General features: G+C 34.0%; 1 protein-coding gene across 1 annotated transcript in view; it reads right to left on the reverse strand.

Annotated features, from left to right (window-relative positions):
- Positions 1–446: 446 nt before the first annotated feature.
- Positions 447–27,415, reverse strand: part of Slc25a36 (solute carrier family 25 member 36) — a 32,297-nt gene continuing 5,328 nt past the window's right edge. The window contains exons 2-7 of the mRNA XM_027933809.2: positions 19,050–19,214; positions 17,363–17,440; positions 13,569–13,669; positions 5,804–5,870; positions 4,676–4,965; positions 447–4,099 (exon numbers count right to left, since the gene is read on the reverse strand). Coding sequence (XP_027789610.1) covers positions 3,906–4,099; positions 4,676–4,965; positions 5,804–5,870; positions 13,569–13,669; positions 17,363–17,440; positions 19,050–19,214 — 895 coding nt within the window. The 3' untranslated portion in view covers positions 447–3,905. The remainder of the gene's footprint in view (positions 4,100–4,675; positions 4,966–5,803; positions 5,871–13,568; positions 13,670–17,362; positions 17,441–19,049; positions 19,215–27,415) is intronic.

Genomic DNA, 27,415 nt, shown 5'->3' on the forward strand with positions numbered 1-27,415 from the left:
AACCTAACATGGATTCATTTGGTTATTCTAACAAGTTCTCAGCTTTATATTTTTAATATCTTTAACTTTCCTAAAAGCTAGAATTAAACAAACAAAAAAATTAAAAATGTTACAACCTAGGGTCATAAATCCAATAACCTAGACTCCAATTTCTTAAAAATGTTCTGGGTAAACTGATTCTATTTTGATACATGAAAAACACTGGACTGTGGAAAATATCCAAGAATAGATATTCTTACCAAACCATGAGGGAATTGGGTTATCTGACCTGTTGATTCCTAACGATATTATTAGGTCTAGCAGACAGAAGGTGCCTCAAAAAAAGGTGTGTTGAATGGTCAAGTTTCACTTCAAATTGACAATGCACTTTGGTTCTACACACAGGACAGTCCTATTAACACGTGATTCTAGTTTCACCATGCCAAACAGAAACAAAGTCACCACAATTTCATAAGCATAGTTTAATTTTTTTAAATTTTAACAATTCAAGTAAAAGCTAGTTAACATAAATACAGAATATATGCACATAATTTACAGCCATGTACATAAATGAAAGAAGAGCAAAACTCACATAAATGGGCAAAAGTTACCAACTCTTTAAAAGTTGACGTGTTAGCGGTGGCAGATAGGTCATAATTTAATTGTTCACATACAATGGGGTACACATTCAAAAGTTTATTAACATAACTGAGTAGGACTAGAATTTTTCAGTTCCTAAAAGGAGTAGCATAAAATCAATGTACAGACTAACGGGAAATATAAGAGAATGATAGAGAGTTAAAAACAGAAAGCATACTGTACTTCATATATTAAAATTCCTTTCAATTTACACCATTCAGAAATGACTATATTCCTAGGAATGTTAAAGTCATGATTAGTACAGTCAGCCTTTTTCTCCTATAGTATGAATCAGTCCCAAAGGGTCCCTACAATTACTACATTTGGGTAGAAGAGCATGTAAACCACAAAAACAGGCACGAGGGATTCTGGAAGAGGGACTAATTTATTACAACCCTGATTCTGCTGGTCCTAAAATAATGCTACTCCACAGTACACATTAGGTATGAGACAAAAGGTTGGATTAAATAACCTCATGATATTCTATTTTGGTTTCAAAGTTACTAATCAGTTTGGGCCTATTCTAGTAAGGTTGGTTCTACAAAGTTACATAACCAGAACCAAGACGGAGGTTTCCTGTAGATTCTTCCCCTGGAATTGAAAGCACTGTATGGTACTCACAACCACAGGGGTGGCACCGTGGTCTCAGATTTGGACTGCGAAACATAGCAAACTCTTTCTGGGAGTGGCTGCTCTATGAGCATAAGCTTTCAGTACCTACTGCCTGAACCTGAAGAAATTCAATTCAATTTCTGAGAAGATTCTGTAATAAAATACAGACCAATCTGGAGTGCTAATGATCTCCTACCAAACAACAACAACAACAACAAATCTAAAAAGTTCTGATAGAAAACAGATGAAAGTTTTTAAAAAGTCCAATGCTGATTAACATCTTTGTCTTTAAACATTAGAATAGATTAAAAAATCAACTTTAATTGCACTAAAGCAATTTTCATATGTAGTTTTCTTTTTTGAATTATCTGTCCTAGTGTAAACTATGGCAGAATGTACTCAGGGGAAAAACCAGACTTCATTGCTCCTTCCTAGTTGTTGCACAAATGCAGCCCAAGACTTGAAAATCTTTTCCTTCTAGTACACACATAATATGCACTTTAAAAGCTGATATAATGCACGAAAGGTCAATGTAAGTTTTGCTTGCTAAATATAAACAGAAATAGAATACCATCCTCGAAGGACACTTGTTATGAATTTGCTATAACAAAATGAGATGTTCCTTAGCTGCTGGTTTTCATGTCATTCTTCATTTGTGGGGCACTGAGATCAGTAAGACTAGGGAGTGTGTCCTACATTCAACACATTATTTATGGATCTTCACAAGGCAAATGGCACTGTATTAGGCAGTATAAATGGCACTGAAAAGGCAAACATTATGGAATGAGACCTTCTCTCATTTTAAGTTAGAACCTCTGGGGTATTCTTCTGGTGGGGAGAGAGCTTAGTATGTTCCTCACTATAAATGTCAAAGCAGAAATTAAAATTAAAAAAAATGTTAAATAACAAAAGGTAACAAAACTGAATTTGCCTTTGGTCTCCAAATAGATTGGAATATTTTAAATTCCAACTGAGCACCTCAAAAATATCCAGTTACTGCTGATTACAAGGAAGTTAAGTAGGAGAATTCAAGAGAGCTTCATTGGTGGAAAAAAAAAAAATTGCAATGACATGTTGCTTTTCCATAATGTTGTGGCACTGCAGGGTATGAAGAATGCTTAAACACATTATTAGACCTTCAAAACAAAAACCCAGAAAAATGTTATGAACACTGTTTCTCCCTAAGACCAATATTTAAACAACAACAAAAAAAGTTAACATGAAATTCTCTCCTCTCTTGTTCCCTCCCCACCCCCAAGGCCACAAAGTGCATTCACAAGGAGTCATTCTTAAGATAAAGCCATTGCACAAAATGTCAAGTTAAGGTAGACTGAACTGAGGACCACACTGGAGTTCAACTGTAGAAGTTTTATAAACCAGTATAGCAACATCCATAGGCAAAAGTCCCTTGACATGGTATAACAGCAGACATCTCATAAGGGCCATATATAGAACACATTTAAAGTCTTAAAAGGTGCAGGTTACTTAATAGCAAAATTTAAAAGTTACATCCTGTCAACATATTTCACTCTAACTTGAATCTTTCTATGATAGACCATTCGAGAAAATAGGACAGAATAAATTTCCATCAGAAGTAACTGTTCATTTATAAACTCTAAGTCAATTAAGATCATTACCTTCTGAATCAGAGGGCTCCTCTTCTATAATGTTTATACTGTCCCACATTAATATCAGCTTTAAAAAAAACTCATAAGGGCAAAACTGAAAATTACCATTTTCTCTACAAATAAATCTAATCTATACAGATCTGGAAATGATTCAAAGGTTTAGATTCTTAAAGTGATAGCAAGTAGAGAAAGATTCAGAAGTAGTAAAATTTTCTATTTAACTAAGTGATACTTAATTCAAGTCCATAACAAGTAAATTACTGAAAAGGCATTTGCATTCATTCATGTACCATAAAATTAGGTAAGATTTGAAGACACATTCAAGTCATTGAAATGGCCAAGAATTAATGTTTTACTAGTTTATTTTGCCAAACTACTGTGAGTTTGATATTCTAACAATTTAAAGTCCACATTATGCTCAACATCAAGCACCGGTTAGTCGTGGAAACCAAAACATCTTAATGCTAAAAGTACACAAGGTATTTAGACACAATTTCATTGGTTGTCAATAACAGTTAACTATTGATGCCAAATAGTTAAATTTAAAATACTGTGCCAGGTCCTCTCAGGAAAATGGGAAAATAATACTCAGGATCTATCTATTATTATTATTCTACAGTATTATAGGGATTAAATGCCAGAAGTTAGAAATTATGACTGTCAAATACTATATCTTTGGATAGTTGTAGTACAGTATATAATTAGGGATGGCTTTGTTTAGAGACTGAAAAAATGCTGATGGAACAACACTACACTCTGAATGCCATTACTCAACAAACACAACTGCATCTTGTGGACATGGTAGAGAAAATGGCAATTTTGAGAAGGAGTGCTTCTAAAGGCATTTCCTCAAGGGTAGCCAAGGATTGTTCACATTACTGAGAGACTAAGTAATGTGACATGGTTACCACCTCAATCACACTGCTGCTGAGGCACAGTTACATGTTCCCAACTACTTTCCTTCTGTCCACCATGCTGGCTTTGCTACTCCATGGTCCACTGTAATCTTTTTGGTCTTCCCTCTTTGTAGTGTGGCAGCCTTTGCTGCTATCCATTGAGTAGGTAGACCACCAATTCATAGGTGGCCATCATAATGGCTGTGTTTGGAATCTGTCTCACCAGGTGGGTTGTTAGACCACGGTAGAGAGATCCATAACCTTCTTCTTGAACAACCAAAGACAGTGTCTGAAAAAAAGATCTGTATTTTGTTCCCTCTTCACGTAGTCTTGTTCTTACAACTTCTGTTTAGGAAAGAAAGAAAATCATCTTATTTAAATATTATTGTATCTTTACACTCTCACAATACTGAGCACATTAATGTCCTTTTCCCATTCTCAGGATATTGACTTTTAACATGTAGCTTACTGAAACCAGTCACATTTCGGTAACACCCATTTCCTAACATAGCTAAAATCATGTACACCAACTATCAGTTGTATATTAGATAAACAGACACAGAGTTAAGGATAAAACTGTTAAGAAGCAGGATAGGAAATGGAGCTAAATGGATACAGAAAGATACAGTGAGAAACAAAAAAGATTTAACAAAGCAGTACAAAGACACCTTGCTGGGGCTAAGTGTGGCTGAAATTTGCCTCTGGAGCTGGAGCACGACTGACTCACAGCTCCTGTCCGACAGCACATACCTGCTTATACCTCATGTTACTTAGCTTTAGTCCCACTGTAAGCTCCAAGAACTGCATTCTGTTGTACTGTAATTAAGTAAAATCCCACAGATTCTAAAGATGCTGCGAGCTGGGGTAGGAAAATGTTTCTGATCTAACAGAGTTTACTCACAGAGACTCAACTGTTCTTACCATGTGGATATGCTATAGTTGTGGCACAAGTTTTTGAGGTGGCAGCAGCTAGCATCATTCCCACAAAATCTGATGCTTCTTTCACCGACTCTTCACCATTTTCCATCACAGAAGCAGTTTTACATTCCAGTAGTTTTTGCTTTATACTTTCATAAATAACAAAATGGATAACAGTCTCTGATATGCCAGCGTATGAAGCAGACATGCCCCTATAAAATCCTCTAAGTCCATCTGTCCGATACACTTTACGAACACATTCAAAAGCACCCATTCGCTTTTCCCCACGGTTCCTGAAAGGAAAAATATTGACACTGTATATAGGTTTTTTAAATAAAGTAAATGAAACAGAGTAAAAACATGCCATTCTAGTAAAGAATGGTCTTCTTTAACTCATAAGGGAAATCAGAATTTTAAAAATACATGTATCTTTCGTATTTCCTATCTTTTGTCCCAAATTTATCATATTAGATGCATAACATGTAAATAGCTTAATTTACTGAATGCAAAATATATTTCATTGATTCTATAGTTTCACACCCTCCTCACTAGAGTTCAGGTAGTGAGGATAACCAAGAAACTCCAACAGGAACCAGATACTCTGAATGCAGCTCAAGATAAAAACAAGTCCCCCAAAAACCCCAAAACCAAACCCCTCACACTGTATTAATTCCAGTTCCAAGTAACTTAAATATCTGACAACGATGAGATATTTATGATGACAGTACACTACAAAGAAAATTGTATAATTGAGTTTCTGTGCATCTGTAGTTCTTCCATCTCCACCCAGACCATCCCCAAGAAGTGAGTGGGTGAGCATCAAATGCCCCACGACCACTTAAAGGCAATAGCCTTATTAGTATTCCAGGAAATGGTAAATGAGAACCTATAGAGTCATCAAGCACTTCTTCAGAACTGTTCTCAACACAATTTCCTTAATGCAATGGAAGGAAAGACTTGCTTCTGACAGCAGACTTAAGTTTCAACATGGAACAAAACAAAATAAAAAGTTCAACAGAAAAAGGAAATAAGGAGAAAAAAAAATGAAATGGCTGGCACTGAAATCTTACTGACGTAAATTTGTAGAAAATATTAAATACTTTTAAATTTTATTTTAAAGAATTAACATACCTTGCATCTAGCTGTAACCGAGTCTTTATAAGCCAAATGGGGTTGGTTGCCGTGATTGCAGTAAAACCTAAACAAACACGTTTAAAATGAACTCCAGTAAAGATGAAGACACGATTAACTTTAAGGATCTTTAATTATGACTATAATTAGAGAAAATGTCTATAAGTATTTAAACTATTAATTGATATGTTCTATAAGTATTTAAACTAATAATTGATATTTTACACTTTTATTTTACAAATTCATATAATCATGAACATCTATCTGACCTTACAATCTACACAAATTCTCAAATTCTGACCTTAACAAAAGATTCTTTTAAGAGTAAAATCTGATTATATGTAAAGTGCTCTCCTCCAACCTACCCAGAATGCCTGCGCTGTCTATTGCCTAAATTGAATGCAGAAACCCAATGCTACAGACAAACACACAGAAACTTTTTTCTAGGCTACGAAGCATGCACTCTAGAACAGCTACTTGGGGGTGTGATTCTTGTCACAGATCAATATGTTCAAAATAAGTTCTACATAAATGGCAGTATTTACTAATATTTTTATTCATTTAACAGAAAAGACTTATTTGGCTCCATGAATACTTTCTACAAACATACTTACTAATACTGTTAAAATAATGGTATGACAGAGGTAAGGTTTCTGTTAGGGTTAATAGGACAGATTACTTTTCATACACTTAAACACATACGAAACTCAAAAGTTCAGAGTTACAAATTGAAACTTCCCTCTCACTTTCAGAGATACCGAATAAAGTCAGGGTAGAAGGTAGCTCTAAGTTACTTTAACACTAAAGTATTAAGTAGGAACTATTATGCAGAAGGGTAGCCCCTAAGGTGGTTCAATTCTAGGTAGAAAATTACGATTTGTGGAGCAGTAAGTTTCTAGGCTCGTGTATATCTTTTCTTTGACATCTTCCTAGTTTGGGAAAAACAGCAGCACACAAACTGCAATCTTGATGATGGGAATTTATAAAGATTGCTTCATCTACACAAAACAGGGTATTCACATTTTATGTTTACATTTAAGATCATATACACAAACATTACAGAACTACTTACATCAAGCTACATTTACTCAACTGGCCCTTAAATTCGAAAACTTATATGGAGAAATATATCTAAGGATCTTAACTGTTTTAATATTTTCTATCAAATGCTAGCAGGTCAAGCACATTATTTTTAGCAAGATGGTATTATATTTCACATACTTAATATAAGCACTTTAGGAACAAAAATGCTGTAAAATATTTAGGAATGATTTGTTTTAAAAATTAATATTATATAAGGTGGAACAAATCATAAACTGCTCTTGGCTTTCAAAGTTACTATGGGTAACTACATATGCAAAATAAATTTACTAAACTGTTTACAAAGCTAAATTTGGACTCATAAGATTCTTTTCTCCTGTCTATGTGAGATAATAGCTAACTCAAATTTTACTTCTCCCTTAACACACTGTTCTAACACTATAAATAGGCAGATGTTACACAAAGGGATGTTCCAATTAAATCTATTTAAGAAAGAAGGTAACTGGAATAAAATTTGGTTGAATAATTCCTTTAATAATTTATAAGAATTATATAGTTCTCTATTTCTCTTACATGCTTTTAATATTATATACATGAACATAAAACTAGAATGGGACCAATGATTTTAGAAGCATCAATCAGAATTAAACTAATAAAAATTTAGAATTGAACAGTTGTTGCCACAAACATTTTTCAATAAGAGATTCTTTGTATGAATATATTCTTGGTGAAAGGAAAAAACAGAAAACTATGAATCAGACTAGTTTAAATATTTTTCTTGCATGATCTGGCTTAACTGAAAACAAAGTTATTCAATGTTTTCTTCTTCTTTGAACCTCATTTTTCTAACTAAAAAGGTGAAACTAAAGATATTTGAACCATAATTTTTAAGCAATCAAACATCCATATTCTGATCAAACCCCAATTTAATGATTCTTACTTCTGAAATAAGAATCTGATTCTTCTTTCTTAAATATTTATATTAGCTAAATGTTTGTGAGATAAAGGCTCCTTAAGTGAAAAGCTGTTCAACAGCAAAAATCAACAGAATACATTACTCAAGATGGTAATTACTGATCATTCTTAAAAATTTTAAGAAAAACTACCTGCTTATTGAACTTGAAAAGCCTAAAACTGGGAATTCTTACATCAAATTTAGAAAAACTCAATAGCCTAGGTAAAAATTTTCATTTAATTTATTATATTTCATTTGAAAAGATGAACACCAAAGTTTTTAAGTAAAAGTTCTATTCTAAAAATATAAACTTAGTACCCAAGTTTTTGCCAATAATATTTTTTTCCAAGACACAAAATTCCCCAAATTTTAGACTGGGGAAAAAAAAAACACATTTAAATATGTATATATACATAAATATTTATAAATATTACTATAAATTAAAAATTTTAGGGCTCAAAATATTATTTTAAAATTATTATCTGTGCATATTAGTAGACAATGTCAGAAAGCAAACAACAGGTATTGCTCACTTAACTAAAACTCATTTCCAGGCACAAATTAAACCCATATAAAAGGTCATATGAAAATTCAGGTGAGGAAATATTATCTGATCCCTTAAAATGACTACAATAGTAAGCTATACTTACTATAATTATTCTATCTCAATTCTCCCAATAACTAGAATGAATTCTTAATAAAGATACTAGCCTAACTTCCAGCATTCAAACTATGAGTTGAATAAAGAATCTAGGCACAACCCACAGGCTTTTAGTTATTAATCCTTTACCAGTTTAAAACTGGATGGTATTTGAGTCTTATGCTATTACTTCTTCTTAACCAAAAATAATGAACTAATTAGAAATTACTAGGCTAAACTAAATCTAGAAAAATCTATTAATTAGAAAAAAAATGAAACAAATGGAAGAAAACAAAAGTTTACTATTAACTTAGAATTACATACGACCAGACAAAGCTAAACAATCTTCCTACTACTTTTAAGATAAGCACACACAAGGTTACTGGGAATGGTGATCCTGAAATTTAGAAACTACCTATTCTTATTTTGCTTTTTAGTTTTGTGACAATTTATGCTAACTTATATTAATGTGGAGCACCTAGTAAAACATTAAAATAGACTTAAAACTATAGGAGGGATCCATTTGTAGTTTAAGAAGGATTAGTACTGCTCCAGTTAGTTAAAGCAAGGTGTCAATACAACTGCCATACTGTTAGCTGGGTGATTAGTGTTTTATTAGATAGTCTTAAAAAGGTTTTTAAATGCAGTTTTAAAAACATGTTGCCCCATGTAAGATTCCATTTGATAGTGTATACCAATTAAAAACCAGATAAACAAATTTCACATACAATAAATCTGCTGAAAATGTTTATTTCATTAAGTGAGTGATACCTGTAGTATTGCATTTTCAGTAATTCATTTTATTTCAATTAACTCTATAAAACAAAACTCATGTACTGTCCTAAAAAGAACCTTATAAAAAGTATTTTTTTTTAAGTAATTAAAACTAAAACAGCTAATATATTGTATCCTGCATTTATTTGGAAAGTCGTGGCATTAAGATCACTATTTTTGGCAGAAGAATAGTAAGCTAAGTATTGACAGACAAGAGAATGAAAACCACTTTTAAATATGTTATGCTTAGTAAGTGAACTATTTTATCTAAAGTTATAGGGCATTATGATATCATTTACAACTATGAATATATACTGTTACCAAATTCTTTGGAAGTCAGGGCTGTTATAGCCAAGCTAAAGACCCCAGGATTACATGACGACTGAAACATACCCCATTCTTCCTTCTAGAAGGATTATTAAGGGATCTGAATTAAATTTTTATAAAATACTCAATAATGCATACACAAATTCAGGAAATAAAAATTCATTTCCCGCCTTCTATTCATTTCACAGCTACTATAAAATCCCAGGGTGTGTTTCTTATACTAGAGGCTGCAAGAGATGCTCAGATCAGTACTCACGAGGTTTAAGTTAGTCCATATTTCTACAGGAAGTGACCTGCGGATGGGGAGCATGAGATGACACGATCTCACTCTTTTCTCGGGAGAAATGTACAGTAAATGCCTAAAATAGACACAGGCTTTTCTGTATCATAACAACAAGCAGTGACCTCATCAGAAACACGTGTACAAATTGAATCCCACTGGAAGGATTTTGAGAAATATTTACTGTGAGAGCTAACCTTTTTGAAAAAGTCAAGTTAAAAAAAAGAAAGAAATATCAAAATGGGCCATTTTATTTATAAAAATGCACCGAGTACTGAAAATCCTGCCATCTGTAGTAGTTTGAGTCCAAATACTTACCTAAAAGAAACCAATTTTGGTCTTAGAAAAAAATGCTAACCTTGTCAATTGGGAATCTAAAAACAAATATTCAGAGGGGATTATCACATTCCATTTTCCTACCATTATTATCTACCATGATTAACAGCTGAAAACACAATTTTCTATTCTTTTAACAATCAACCTAGTTAGTAAATCTTTAAAAAAATAAAAATAAAACCCCACCAGAATATTCAACTAACTTTATTTTAGAACTATTTATATGTATATTATATATTTTTAATAAAATAAAGTATATGCTGCTACAATAGTACCTTTCACTTTTTGCACTCTAGCCAGTAATATTGCACATCCATACTTATGGAATATTTTGGATTATTTTGTACTTAATTTCTTGTGTTCTACAAAACAGAAAACAGGAAAAATATTTACATAAAAACAGACAAAACATCTGTCCAAGTATCCATTTGGCTAAATAATTTGCCACGGACAAATATTATTTAAAAATATTTTATATATGCAAGACAAAAGTTGTATTTAATGAGTAAAAATTTAACCTTTAGTAATGAACTATAAGTCAAACAGAAAAATATATCTTGAATTCATTTCATTTACATTTATAGGGCTATCTATTATATGTTCATGCCAGATTTTTTTAAAAATTTAAAATTGAGTAATTTAAGAAATTTACCATAAAGAAAGGAGAAATTTAATGATTTTGTTGTATACACATGTGCTTAGGTGTATACAGAGGGATGTTCAAGCTCATTTTAATAAAACACACACATAAGACAGATATCCTTAATAGCTAAAATAAACTTACTCTGACAAAGGTCGTATGTAGAAGGAAAAATAGCAGGTAAAACATTAAGAAAAGTCAACATTACTTAGTGTGATTAAATATCCTCATAATTGGAAATTTTATTTAATACATGAAAACTTATAGGTATATTTTACAGACTTAAAAATTCTTACAGCATTCACCTGTAACACTAAAACAAATGAAAAGATTCACTTTAATTGACCTTTTAATTGTTTCAGTAGATAAATTAAATGTTATATAAAATAAATTAAATGTTTTGAGTTGATAAAAATGAAACCAGAGGTTACTTGGAATAAAAATTAAGTGAACAGTGCCTTACTAAAATCCTTAACATGAATGCTAATTGGTGTTGCAAAAATTTCCAGGAAAAATGCTGAATTACCTATTTTTAGTGCATTTTTGATACGAAAAGTGACAAGGTTAGCTTTTTTTCCTTGAATAGTCAATTTTTAAAAACCTGTTTTTTCACATGACTATATCTCTAAGTATTTCACACTCCAAAATCATTCAGTTAGACCTCTAAAAATGATCCTGAAGAAAACTCAGAGCACTCTGGTCTAGATTATTTTAAGAATGAAGGGGGCAAAAGGCTACCTTAATGAGTCTGCACTGAACCATTCAGGATGTAGTTATTAAAAAAAAAACAAAAAAACCCTAAAATTGTAATGCTAAAATGTTAAAGCTCATGAATAGTGCAAGGAAACTCTGAAAGCATAATTCTCAGAACAATGTAACTGCAAATAAATATATCTTAAAATTACACAGTAAGTGTATAGTGCAATAGTCTCTGAACAAGCATGACTATCAATTTGCTAAAATGCAAGGAATTCAAATTGGCAAACAGTATCAATGTATAGATAAAAAACAACCTGAGTTAATATTTGTACCCATTTGAGAAAAAAGTACAAAATGACAATTTTACTGAATTTCTTTGCAATGTGATACAAATACATAATAGTAAATTCTGGTGAGCTATTTTAATGAAATAAGGTGCTTCAGTGAAAAAAGATATTCTGAACCTCTTAATTTGTAATACTGATATTATAAACATTCAAAGCAATGTTTATCTACTTTCTTGATTTCAATTTTTTTCAAAAAGGCAACATTTTTAACATTTTTTAAAATAATTTTCTGGGGTTAAAAATGAAAATCATATACACTGGTAAGCCAGAAATATATTCTTAAAGAACCTAACCCAATAGTTATTAGGTTTATCACTGCCACTAACTTTTACCTTATACTCAAAATTTGTAGGGGGAAAATCATATCCATATATTCAACATCTGTAAAACGTACATTAAAAAATAATTCTAGTTTTAACTAGATAATCTTTATCATAAAAGAACTATTTCTCAAAATCCAAGTCTGTCTACATCAACACTCCATGGATGAGGTCAAGAGGCTCATATATTTACCTAACTTGCCCAAGATCTCCTTATTGGTAAATCAAAGTATGCACTATCTTGATTGTTAACTTTGTTGTCCCTTCCAACTTTTAAACTTCAACAGTCAATCAAAAATAGCTAAATATGGAAAGGCTTGAAAACAATATGTAGGTATATGCTAGATTTATTATATGGTAAAGACTACCAACCTTTCAGAAATTAGTATTTCAAACTTACACTTAGTTGATTAAATATGTGGTTCAAATTGATCCAATTTATTTCTAAACAGAAAATGGTTAACAGTTTAAGGCACTCATTATTAAGCACATAACTGACACTCTATTTACTGATCATCAGCTGATAAAAGTGGCTACAGTCCACTTTATAAAGCCACAGCATAATTTGGAAATATAAAATATAGTTAAATATGCAACAAATCTCAGAAAACTTAGAAAATTTCTATTCAGAACCAAACTTCATGGCTTTGTCTAACATGCATGGCAGCAAATGATTCCAGAACCAGACTGGTCAAACCAATCTCCCATAGTTTATTTTTAAGGCAGTGCACAGACCTGGGGCCAACTGTTTTAATTCAGAATCATATATACTCATCAATGATGACAGAAGAGTTCCTGGAAACATTTCTATAACAAGCATGTCCACACAGCCAGTGTCTAAATTTCTGGTAGTATCTAGTCTCATTTATGTGGGATGATAAATATATTTTAAAAAATACATACATTATAGTAACTGCTTGAATTATATACATCACTCACAAAAATCTCAGCATTTGAGCACAGGACAAAATGAATACTTTACCAAGAATTGCCGGCACATTTCAGACAGAAGCCAAAACATGCAGCAAAAAGGGAAAAGGCACTAACAGAAATTGAGGAGAGAAGAATAAATTACAGCTCTGTAACTTATAGCGTAATTATGGTTGGAGTCTTAAAATTGTTAAAAGTAAATACTAAACATTCAGTAAATTATAGAACAATATGAACATTATATTATCTATCTTATTACTTAAAGTCCTAAAGACAAAAATGCCAATTTACAACAAATTTTCCATGTACCTAATCAAATCTGTTTAATACAAATAAACATAAAAATCATCTTTGCACATGCTAGTCAGTGAAAGCACACTAATCATCTTAACTTTTCAAAATAAACTCATCAAAATTCAGTATTAAGTCTCTGGGTTTCAGAAAGTTTTTAGTCTTTTAGTATTATACATTCATACCTGCCACAGCAGCCGAAATCATGTGTACCTGGGTAGAATCAGGATCAAACACACCATTCAACGTTTCCTTGGAGTTTGAATAAGCAGCAAAGTATATTGCTCTAAAAATAAAATTTAAATTTGTCAATAAGCACATTGTCTAATTCTTAAGATTTAAATGTAAATTTACCTTCATAATCTCAGAATGGAAAAATCTAAACACCAAGTATCAGTCATATTCTCATGTAACATCAGATTAACAGTTTTACGTGAATACCCTTAAATACTTTCTGTATTGATTTAAAAAAAAAAAAAAGGACAAACTCCAATGCAAAGTTCCTAGTTTCTATCCTTAAGCAATCCTCTACCCAGTACTTTGATGCTTCTTAGAAATTGACTAACTGGAGCTGGGCGCCATGGCACATGCCTGTAATCCCAGCGGCTAGGAGGCTGAGACAGGAGGATTGTGAGTTCAAACCAAGCCTCAGCAATAGTGAGACACTAAGCAACTCAGTGAGACCCTGTCTCTAAGTAAAATAGAAATGGGGCTGGGAATGTGGCTCAGTTAATGGTCAAGTGTTCCTGGGTTTACCCCTGGTACCAAAAAAGAAAAAGAAATTGACTAACTGGTACAAATATTTGTACAAGACTTTTATGCTTGGAAACCTCGTGCATGATTGTGAGGTTTGTGCAAGGCTAAGGCTAAAGAAGTACACCTAACTAAGCTGAGTATCAACTGAGTGTAACTTTTTGGTGGGGAAAGGAGAGTATCACTGAAGTACTTGCTAAAAGTTTTAATATAGCATAGTCTTAGCTATAACATACAGAATAGTTCACAGTATTCTTTTCTTTTCAGTGCTGGGGACTGAACCTAGGACCTCAGGCATGAAAGGCACGAACTCTACATTGAGCTACACCCCAGCCCCACAAGTGAAATCACACCATCAGATTGGGATGTGTTTGTCAACGTTTGTGAACATTCTGTTAAATTTGTAAATATTTTCCATTAACATACTTTGACTTTTTACATCCCCAGTGTTTAACTTTCCAGGCATAGAATTATTTGCTTTCTATTTCCTATATCCTATTTCTCAACAGTCCTAATTATCTATCCAATAAAGAACAGATAAGTACAAATGGAAAGTTTCACTGTTACATCTTTTTAAATGTGGTTAAGGATAAAGGGAAATTAACAATTAAAAAAAATTCTACTTTATAAGAAAGGAAAAAAAACAGTATACACTTGATGCTAAATTGTGAAGTAGAATAAACATCTCATTCCTAGAAATGAATAAGGGAAAAAAGTTCCTAATGAGGAAATAAGTATGGAATACATTCAGGCAATTCACAGTAGAGCTATGAAACGTCAAGTATTAAGAATGAGAGTGCTGCTGCATCAAAAATTAAACAAAGATATATTAAAACAAAAAAAAAATCATATTTAGCTCATCTGGCAAGTATTAACAAGATGGACAGTAGCCAGAATTGGTAAGATTGTGGATAAAAGAAAAACGGATTCACTATTTGATAATAAAAATATGGTATGCCTTTTTAGAAGGCAAATGAACAGTATCCTCTAGTTTTAAATGTGCATATGCCATTTTATGCAGAAGTTCTACTTCAGGGTAAACATCTTGAAAGAATATACTTGCTTAAATACTCAAAGGTTCTACATTTATAATACTACTTTTCCCCCCTACCACACTGGGGACTGAACTGCACGTGGTACGCAAAGACTCTACCACTGAGCTATAGCCTTGCTCTTAAGTTGCCTAGGCTATTCTTGAATGTATGAACTTCCTGCCTTAGCCTCGTGAGAAGTTTGGTTTAGGTGTGCAATACTTCACCCAGCTACACAACACTGTTTTTTTATATTAAAATCTGAAAATAATCTTTTAACGTGCATCTCTGAGGGAATGCTTATTAATGAGGGGGCAGTCATACTATATAATAAAAAAGAAAATATCACCCACAGAACATGTAAAGAGCTTCAACACAAATTAGGTTGAATAGTATGAGCTCGATTTTATATAGGCGATAATTATACATTTAATTTTACATAAGTTTTTATGCATATGATAACCCAGAAAAATTACTGGGAAGCTATACACCAAACTATTGTTAATGATGGTTATCTATGAGGAAAGTTAGTGTATGGGAAAGGGAACAGGGTAATAGACAATATGTTTAAGATGGAAAGTCAAATTCGATGCTATAATGCTTTTTTTTTTTTTTAAACAAGAAAGATGCAAAATGAATAATTTCCTTAAAAAAAAAAAAAAAAAAAAAAAAAAAGCTGAAATCCAGTAAGTAATTAGACATGAATCTGGTTCAAGATTTGGATTCAGAGAGCTGTTGTGCTCATGCTTATTCTAAATAGGAACTTTGTACATCTTACATCATGAAAGAAGTCAACCTAAGATAAAATGGCATCAGAGAAATGATAAAGTAATATTCCAGATCTTTATGGCTTCTTTAATAGGAAATGGAACTATTTGTTTGGCTTGTTAGTGAAGCCAAAAAAAAGGCTTAGTTTTAGAATTCCCAATTTTCTTTTTCTTATTGCTAAGTTCCTTTAATTATTGTCTTTTGAACTTGGTGCAAAGACTGCTTCACAATGATCTCACTGAGAGGTCCTTTTGTACCTCCGCCTGGTGCAATCTGCGTAACCTTTCAGATGGTCACTATTACCCCACACTGATATCCTTACCACCTTGACTGTGTTCAGATCTCCCTTTACTGGGCCTTCCTTACTATGGTAGTTACTGTAGGCATCTTACTGACCTTCAATGCTGCACAGATTTTCTTGTTTTAGACTTTCTATTCCTTTCTTCAATCCTGTTCTAAGCCCTGAACCCTTTATAGCTCTCTGATTCTACAGATGCCATCTTGTTTCTTTGAAGCTTAACTTCTATTTGTATAATCAGAAAGGAGCACTAACTTCAAGTGGAGTACAGAATAGGGTAGCATCTGAAGCAGAAAAATTTGAAAGACATATTCTAATTATACCCTTAGGTTCAAGGGATGCATTTTTAAAAAGCTTATTTTTCCTAAAGACAAAATTTTAAAAGATGTATGAACGGGTTTAGTTAAATTCAGAAAAACCACCAACACCTATTACAAAGTATCAGTAGTTTATGGCCTTAACTCTGCATAGATTTTCAATTCCCCACAACAAGAAAAAAATTCTTCCAACTCCCAAAGGTCATTAAGAGGGTATAATTATTGTCCTGGGAGAACTCAATACATAGCCACTAGCTCTAAGGGAATTTATAGATTTTTTTTTTTTTTTTAACAAACATTACTAATTTACCATCTCTTATTCGATCCAATACAAATATACATATTATCTTCCCTATTTTCAACTTTGAATATCTCCTCCAACACCTGAAATCTCAGGTCCATTCATGGAATTAAAAAATTTACAACTCTTATTTAGAAACAATGTTTCTCAAACTTCTAGGTATGTTATGTCATACTTCTTTATTTCCCCACTATAAGAGCATCGATAATTTGATACAAATACTATACTTTTTACCTTATATTATGAACATTTCCTTTGCATTCATATCACAACTGTTAATTTCTAACATGCTGAAATTCTGCTAGTTTTCCGAACACCCAGTACCACTTCCTGCCACCAAGCATTACTTTGTAAATTTGTCCTGGTTAATGTCCAAAATCCTTAAAAAGAAAATATTTCCCCAAAACACTAAAAACTGCAGTTAACTGTATATAAATGATTTAAATCCAGATACCCTGAAACAAGAAAGACTGCCATAATTCTACTTAATCTGAATTTATATTTTTCTTACCTGGAAGGGGCCACCCCCACTAAATTAGGGCCTAGTCCTCTGAACAAGGAGCGAGGCCCTTCTTTTTCCAAGATCACCCTAAAAAAGACAAAAATTACATTAGAAACGTTCTAAGTCTGGTGCTTCATTTATTTTATATAGCAAAGCTAGAACCTAAATCTGTTTGTATTATGTTAGGCATTTCTGTCTAGTTTTCCTTACTTATAAAAATCTATTTTTTCAAGAAATAGCACAAAGTGCTGAAGACTGGCAATCAATTTACTAGCAATAATAAAAAGAACTCAATTCAGATTCTTTTCTAAAGAAGACTTTTATATATTTATGCTACTCTTATCTCAATCTTCTCATTTTAATATTTTTAACAGGAAATTCAATTCTTAATTAGAAATGTAAATTCCTTCCTGGTTTTGAGGCCTTTTACTCAATATTGAACAAAACACTTAGTACTACAGTATGATGAAATCCAACCATTCCAGTGAAGTATTATGGCAAAAATCTATCATCCTAACACCTTTTAGGGGACTGGAGTTTTTGACTGCTATCACTTCTCCCTCCACTCAGTTAACACTTCCTATACAGAATACTAACTGTATAAAAGACCTCATTGCTTTATTCACTTTTTTGGTCCTGGGATTGAAATGAGGGTACTTTACTACCACCGAGCTGCATTCCCAGGCCTTTGTACTTAGAGGCAGGGTCTTGCTTGCTAAGTTACTAAGTCTGGCCTTGAACTCGCAATCCTCGTGCCTCAACCTCTGAGTCTTTGGGATTACAGGCACACACCACCATGCCCCACATAAGGAGGTTGTAATGACTAGACAGAGAGCAGAGAGGTTTTTTAATTCAGAGTTAACAGACTAGGTAAGTTAAGTGACTCACAAACATCTCTATACTTAAGATCTCTTAAAAGGCAGCTGAGTGCAAGCACCTGAGCTGAGGCCAGACTTCTCATTCAGAACCCAGTGGTGGCAGATGACTAATTGTGAGACCAGAAAGTATTTTTCTCATTCATCCAAATTTTCAACAGTAAATAAAGGTAAACAGTATCTCTTTATTGGGTTACTATGAGGATTGAAAAATCATACATAAAGAGCTTTTGGGTTTAAAAAACTGAGAAACTAAAACAGAGCCCAGAGGGATTCTCCAAAGTTCCTGTGAGAAGAGAAAGCACAACTATTGAAAAACACAACAACAACAAAAAAAAATGTATCAAGGAAAAATTTTAATACTAAGTGGTAATAACTATCAAGGTCATATTAAAATACTTAGCGATCAGAAGAATTTATCTGTAAACATGGTATTTTAATTCAAAATTGTTAACCATTTTATTCTACCTATTCATGCACTTAAGCAACCAAGTTTGAAAAAGTTAAGTGTGATGAAATCTTTTGGTAGCAAAAGTAAACACAATGAATGAGCTTATTTGTTTCTAGAAAATAAACACTACTGAACTAAGTTCAAACAGATTAAATCCAAGGGAGCTGATAAGGGAGACACACAAAGTTTTCAGTTATAAACTCAACTTTAACTATGTAAAACCTATTCTATTCCATTAGGGATTATTATTTCTAATGAATTATTTCTGTCACTAAGTTTGTAAAAAAAAAATCTTTTAAAACGTGACAGAATATAAACATGGGAATCACAGAAAAACAGACTAAAAGCATCACAAGTACTGTGCTCTCACTTTAGGCAATGGAGGGGTCCAGGAGACACGATGCGGTTGACGCTGGCTCCAGCCATGGTGTTCAGCTGAACTTCAGAGATGTAGAGTGTCACAGAAGATGACTGTAGCCGTGTTTTTACAACTTCCAGTGGACATGTCAGAATGGCTCCCACTGTGCCGCCACATCTACACGACAGGAGAAGGAAACCCATCTCTTATCAGCACACACTCCAGTGCTGTACCCCAGGGCCCGAAGCTCTGCCAACCTACTGAACTTTAAATTTTTTAATGATTTTAGAAGACTAAATGATGTTTTAAAGTTTCATTTATTTAACTGCATATAAACACCATCAACTGCTACAAAGAACTGAGCTTACTACTACCCCAAAAAACAATTAGCTAAAGAAGATTTCAAATCATAGGTGCTTTTACTATAATTCACCAGTAAGTCACATCACATCACACCTTTGAATGAATATCTTCTCAGGGTTGATGATTTAGAGCTCCTTGCCCTTGTACGATTTGTAGTTCTCTTGAAACCAAGACCATTATTTGAAGTATATCCTATCTTTCAAATGTCTTTTTTAAAACTAAAGAAATGGTTTTCTTGAATTTAAAACTCAAGAAATAAGTCACTGATGGATAAGTATACGTGTTTCTTCCTACAGTGAAATACTCAGAAATATTTCACCTACAAAAACCATCAGGCAAGTTTCACAATCAGTATGTGTTAGGTTAAAATGTGGAAATCTATGGAAGATACATACACTCAGCTAAAAAAAATCCACTTTAAAAAGACTGATGGTCAAAAAAACAAAATAAAAGCTCTTAAGAAATTATTAAACATGTTAAAAAGACTGGTAAGCCATTTAAATATTCCTTTTAAAGACAAGACTGGAGCATATTTTTCTTTAACATTTTTCTTTTAACATATCATACTAGCTACCCAGTGAAGCGCTGAGAACTGCTTTCTAACCACAGAGGATGGTGACTCAGCACAGTTCTCACTGCAGTCAAACAAAACGTTGAGAGCCAGAGGTTACCATGGACCTCCATGAGGGCACTGAAGGAAGCAGCAAGGAATACACTAAACAAACCCACCCCCAGAACTAAATACCCATCTAAACCTATAAGATATGCAGTGTAACAGGAAAGCAGGCATGGCGGCAATAGCACTACAAATAAAATTTAAAATAAAAATGCATTAAATGAGATAAAGAATGATGTAACAGTACACATCACCAAGAAAATAGAAACCAACTGTATACTGTTGATCTAAGAGTGAAAACTTTACACAACAAAACTACTAACATTAGAGGACATGGATTCATAACATAAAACTTGACCTTACACTTCACACCATATCTAAAAATTAATTCAAAATGAATCAGAGAATTAAATGTAAAAACATGGAACTATTAACACTCTTGGAAGAAAAAATCTTTTCAGTTTGGGTAAGAAACAGCTTTCTTAATTACCAAAAAAGCATAAACGAATCATTAAAAAAAAAAAAATCAAATTTGGACTTCACCAAAATGAAAAGACAAGCTAAAGATGAAAAGAAAAATTATTTGCAAATCATAAAATCATATACCTGATAAAGTGCTTGTATTCAGAAACATGAATAACTGGATAATAACTCAATAGAAAAAGATTTAACATTTTACCAACGATACACATGAAAGTAAGTAAAGAGAGCTGTCATCTGGGAAAAGCAAAGCAAATCCATAAACAGCTATGAAACCATGATGGCTAACATTAAAAAAACTCACAATACCAAGTGCTTATAAAGAGCAACTAGAAATCTTGCACACTGCAGGTGGGAAAGCAAAATGATACACCCATTTTAGAAAACGCAACAAGTTTTCTACAGAGTTAAAACATACAACTGCCACACAACTCTGTAATCTCACTCCTAGGGACTGACCTAGAAGAAATGAAGATTACTTCTACACCAAGACCTGACCATGAATGTTTATAGCAGATTTACTTTTAACAGCTAAAAAATGCCCATCAACTGGTGAAGGACAAATAAATTGTGGTACATCTACGCAATGGAATACTAATCTACAAAAGCAACAACCTGGATGGATCTCAAAAGAATCATGTAAATTGAAAAAAGGCTTTAATTTTCTGACATTCTTGAAAAGGCAAAACTATAGGAACAAAATGAGATCTGAGGTTACCACAGGGTGGGGGAGGAGGGAGGAACTGACTGCAGAAAGAATGAGGTAATTCTTGGCATGTTCTACATTTTTATTAGTGGCTTTAGGACTTTATAGATTTGCTGAAATTCAATGAACTGTACATCTAAAGGGTGGATTTCATTGCACTTAAATAGTAGTATGATGAATCTAAAAAAGAAATCCCAAACTCTGTGAACAAACTAATAGGAATTGCTAACATATGAACTACCTGGAGCTGAATATATATACATATATTTTTTTTGGTGGGAGGGGTTCCAGGGATTGAACTCAGGGGCCCTCAGCCACTGAGCCACATCCCCTATTTATTTTACATTTTATTTAGAGACAGGGTCTCACTGAGTTGCTTAGAGCCTCGCTTTTGCTGAGGCTGGCTTTGAACTTGAGATCCTCCAATCTCAGCCTCCCGAGCCTCTGGGATTAGAGGCATGTCCCACTGCGCCCCGGCTGAATTTTTTTTAGTATGTGAAACATTTAATAAACTTAATATTTACATCTACAAATAAAAGACACATAATGAGGATCTTAACTGTATAGAGATCGGTGTGGTATAAGTGGGTATACGGCAACACTTGGGTTGTCCTGAAGCAGTTCCACATTATAAAATGCAATCCATGTGCAGTTTAGGGGTGGCATTCTGGTATTTCTCATGCTATTTTAAAGTAATTATTATATAAAACAAAATCATCAGAATTGATGTAGAAAACAAAACAATTACTTCACTAGTCATTTAAAATTCCTATTTTTGAAAACAGGATTAACCTCCTTGATTTATCTCTCTTCCATGTTGAAAATCTCAACTTCTAAAGAAATATGCCCCCACATCAGAGAATGCCAGAAAAAAATCGGCAGACACAGGATTTCAGTGAGGCCAATGGAAAGGGCCTTAGTAAAGAGAAAGGCTTGCAGAGGGAAATGTCAAAAAGCAACAAACAGTTTTGCCACTCAAAATCCCAGATCAAGGGAACCACATACTGCAGATAGAGATAAAGCAAAGAACTAACAGAGAATAGGCTGACAAGCTGCACAACAAAGGCAGGATGCCTAGGTGTACATTTCCTTTACAGAATGGAGAGGAGGAAAGGGAGAGGTATATGGGCAGGGGCCAAGGTGGGGTCGGGAGACAGACATGGAACAGACAGACACACACACACCTGATGGGTAAAACTATATTCCAGGGCAGAAGCCTAATTCTCTGAAAAACACAGGAACACAAGAATTTCCAAGCTCAGGATTAAGAAGTATATTGAATGCAAAAGTCTCCACGCTAAGCCGAACCACTGAGCCAGGTGCAGCAGTGCACACTTCCAACTCCAAGGACTCGGGAGGCTGTGGCAAGAGAACAGCAAGTTCAAGGCCAACCTTGGCAATTTAGCATATACCTGCAGACAAAGATATATTCTAGCAATTGCCTACCTTGTGCCCTTTTCTTATACAGCTAATTAAAAGAACAAATTAAGAGAATAAACTAAAAAAGAGGACATAATTGGGCGCAAGAAAAAATAACCCAGGCTCAAGAGAAAGTGCCCACAAAAGGAAGTGAAATGCTAGGATCACAAACAGCCAATACTAATGGTCCTGGGATATCATATTTCAGAACGACGAAGATCTTCATGAAGATAAACTAACATATAACCACATGAAAATAAATATTCGAGAATGAATACTTACACATTTAAGCAAATGTTTTAAATAGGTGAAACTACCTCCAAAGGTGGGGAAGGAAGTTACTCAAGAAAGAAAAAGTCAACAGAACATAATTTAGCTCTAGAGTAAGTTGTATTTGCACTGTCAAAACTAAAATAAGCACCGACTTCAATTAACAACAACAACAACAAAAAAAAAAAAAACAGATCACATTTTAACTAGCTATATATTCAAAGGTGGAAAGAAGGGGGAAATGTCAGTAGTGCAATATAACTTAAGAAAATCCTTATCTACCAGAATAGAAAGTTGATGGGTTACAAATAAATTAGGAAAAAAAAAAAGTAATAGAGCCAGGTGGTGGCACATGTTTGTAATCCCAGAGTCTCTGGAGGCTAAGGCAGGAGGCCAGCCTCACCAAGTAAGATCCTGTCTCAAAAAAATAAAGAGAGGGGCTGGGATTGTGGCTTAGTGGTAGAGTACTTGCCTAGCATGGGCGGGACCCGGGTTCAATTCTCAGCACCACATAAAAATAAAGGCATTGTGTTGGGTCCATCTACACCTAAAAAATAAATGTTAAAAATAAAATAAAATAAATAAAGAGGGCTGGGGCTGTAGTTCAATGGTAAAGTGTACCTGAGTTAAATCCCTAGTACTAGAAAACAAAAAAAGAAAGGGGGGGGGGGGGAATAGAGCATATTTAGATGCATGAAAGAAAACTCCAAAACAGGTTAGGAGTTATAAAGATATTTCTACTAGGAAGCAGAAGTGGGATGGGACACTGGGGAATATAGTTTTTATTATCTTTGGTCAGCTTACCTCCATGCATACGTATATTTTTAAATACATTTTTATCAAAATTATAACTATCCACTTTTAAAATCACCACAGTTTAAACTGGAAAATATGTAGTTGATTGATGTTTCTGGGACTCAATGAAAGCTCACATGAAATTTTAAGAAAAAGTGTTGCGTACAGTAAGTATGTAAATAATGTTTGATCCAGAACACAATCTAGAATCTGGATCACTTCTCACCATTTCCACCCTGGCATCTTACTGATTAGGAAGGGCAGGGAAAAAACTGTCCTGTATTGTTATTTATCACACATACTGTGTCAACTATAAGAGGTATTTTTATGGGGTGATCAATTTAGTGCAAAAGATTAAATCAGCGTGCTACTTAACTGAAAGGCAAGGACAATGCATTCTCAACTTTACATTTAAATGAACAAGAACACCACTAAAATATTAAATATATATTTTTTATTTAAATGAATCTATTAGATGAGGACAGGACAATTACTCTAAGCCAAGCAAGTAATATGTAATGGCAAAGACTGGAACCGGTGTGGTGGTGATGCCTCTACTCTCAGCTATGTGGGAGGCTAACACAGGAGATTATAAATTGGAGGCCAGTCAGGGACTAAGAGACCCTGTCTCAGAATAAAATTAAAAAGAGCTGAGGGGGACTGGAGTCATGACTCAGTGGTAGAGCATTTGCCTAGCATGTGTGAGGCCCAGGGTTAAACTATCAGCAACATATATAAATAAATAAAGATCCATTGACAACTAAAAAAATATTTTTAAAAGGTGGGGGGGAGGGGCGCTGAGGATGTAGCTCAGTAGTATGGCACTTGCCTACATGTACAGGTAGGTCCTAGGCTCAAACTCCAGCACTGCAAAAAATAAAAAATAGAAATAAAAATAGAAAAACATTCTGTATCAAAAAAACCCCATAGTATTTAACATTAGTTTTATTCACTTCGACAAAAGAAAGTTTCATAACAATGAATACTAATTTAAATATTTTATGTTGTTTACAATAAGCAAACTCTTCACACATAATCAATAACATTTTTTAAAAAACAAGTTAGAACTACTTAGAACATAGTGAGGCTGAAAAGGAATCCAGAATCAAGGGGAAAAAACTGCAATAAAGAAGACTGGCCAAAAAAACCCTAAAATCACCAACAGTCTCCAGTGGGAGCAGCAATGCACACAGCAGCCTCCCAAGTTTCGCCAGCCTGAAGCTGTGCTGGCCACGTGTTCTCTGCCCATCTCACCATTCTCACCACCCCCACTTCAAGTGCCACAAAGCAGCCCTCATCATTTCTCGTGTTTTAACTGGTCTTGCTTTCCTCCAGGCTAGCACTACGTACTGATTCCACAGATTATTAAAGAACTGTTTAACATGATTATCACTAAACATTTATAAGATATTTTAGAACTATTAAGACTTTCATGTTGCCAAATTGTGCCATGAAATAATCATGTCACTTCAGTAAATTATTGGAAAATAGATACACTTTCAGCTTACGTAGAGCTAATTAAACCAAAGTTTTGGGAGTGTAGTTAGTTCTGTAGGAATTTACAAGTGTTTCATCTACTTATTGCTGATTGTATAAAATGGAGATCAAGGCATGCCAGCAGCCTAGTTTCTTAAATACTTTCAGCCCCTCTTGAGTAAAGAGGTAACCAAGGGGCTGGGGCTGAGCAGTAGTGCACTTGCCTGGCATGTGGGAGGCACTGGATTCCACTCTCAGCACCGCATATAAATAAATAAAATCAAGGTCCATCAACAACTTAAAAAAAATTATATAAAAGTAGTAGCCACGTACACCCTAGAACTTAGGGTGTTTTTTTGTTTAAACTAAACACAGTGTAACCAAGAAATGGTTTTTAAAAAAAAAAAACATAAAAAACCTTGTGTGGGCTGGGCAAGGTAGCACATACCTATAATTCCAGCGGCTTGGGAGGCTGAGGCAAGAGGATCTCAAGTTCAAAGCCAGTCCTGCTGTTGAGGCACTAAGCAACTCAGTGAGACTCTGTCTCCAAATAAAATACAAAATAGGGCTGGAATTGTGGTTCAGTGAATGAGTGCGCCTGAGTTCAACCCCTGGTAACAAACAAACAAAACATAAACCCAAGTAACCTTGTGCGGCAGGGTGCAGTGTGACATATCTGTATTGAGGCAGGAGGATGGCAAGTGCAAGCAGCAAGACCCTGTCTCAAAATAAAAATCAAAAAGATCTAGGATGTAACTCAGAGAAGAGAACCACAGATTCGATCCCCAGTAGGAAAGTGGAGCCTGGGAGACCTTATGCAAATAGATCTCATAACAAATAAAAATATGGAGGCCTCAAAGAGTTCTCCCACACAAGTGACTGCAGCACAGGGGGCAGCGGCTGGGGGAGGGGAGACAGGCAAGAGAACCGTTCACTAAACACAAAATAACAAGCAATGTCAATTTCAACCATGATGTCAAAAGTCAGGAATCCCTAAATTAAGTGTGCAGACATAAAATCCTATCTGCTGGACAGCCCCAAACCACTGAACTACTGGATGCAGCTTCTCTTTGTCTTTAAAGGACTTTTAATACTCCATTACAATTTACTAGCTAAGGCATTTATCAAACTATGGAATAACATTAAAGATTTCATTAAAATGTTAGCCAAACTTAAGGAGTTTTAGATCTTGTAACATGTGGTCTGTCTCTAAAATCCTATAAAAATTAAGGAAGTCTTACTAAAAGCATTTTCCCTTAAGTATTTGTGTTTCAGCAAGAAAATACTAATTTTTGAAATGGCGAAGGACATTTTCTATCATTTGACAAATTAACATGAATTGCTGAAAATAAAAGGCTATTTAAAAAGGTACATGCAGTATTTCTGATGCAGAAAAAATTAACAGGCTATTCCTATTTTGACTGCTAGAGCAAAATCAAGACCTAATATCAAAGACTGTATTAGTAGTTACCATCACTGATAAAATTGGAAGCACAGAAGGAAACCTTATCATACAGCCTTCACTCAGGACAAAACACCATCAGACTGAGGACTAAAAAATCCACTACAGAAACAAAACCCACTAAGGGAATGTGGTAGAATTAGTGAAAATAAACCTCCTCTGTAACTACTGCTTGCTTCTTTGCTCTCCACTGCAGAAAATCTCGATTGTCTACTTTGTCTCCAATTTCTCTCACTTCAATCAGACTTGCCATGGAAACAGCTAATCAAAATCACCAAAGGTGCCCAATTGTCAAATTCAATACTAAGAGTTCTCAGACATCACCTGAAATGACAGTGGCATTTGAAAGTTCATCACTCACACCTTCCTAAACACTGAAAGCATGCTTCATCTGGACTTCAAAACTCCACATTTTCTTGGTCACCTCTTCTACTTTATTGGTTCCTCCTCTCCGAACTTCTTTTACTGGAGTCCCCAGAGGTTAATCCTCTGAAATCTTCTATACTCATTCCCTTAATGACATCATCCAAGCTGATGCCGCCATCATGTTCTAATGATTACTTAATGTATCTCAGGTTCAGATCTTTTTCCTGGCCTTCACACTAAATACATCCACCTAAGCAATTGCCTTCTTGACCTTGCTACTTCTCAAATTTACCACATCTAAAGGTAATCAATCTCTCCTTTTCCCAACCTTGTTTGTTCCCTCTGCAATTATACCCATCTTGGTTGACAGCAATTCCATTCTTCCAAGTGCCTTAACTAAGAACGTGTAAATTTTTCTTGCATCT

The sequence above is a fragment of the Marmota flaviventris genome, chromosome 8, assembly GCF_047511675.1.
Source record: "Marmota flaviventris isolate mMarFla1 chromosome 8, mMarFla1.hap1, whole genome shotgun sequence".
NCBI classification, from domain to species: domain Eukaryota; kingdom Metazoa; phylum Chordata; class Mammalia; order Rodentia; family Sciuridae; genus Marmota; species Marmota flaviventris.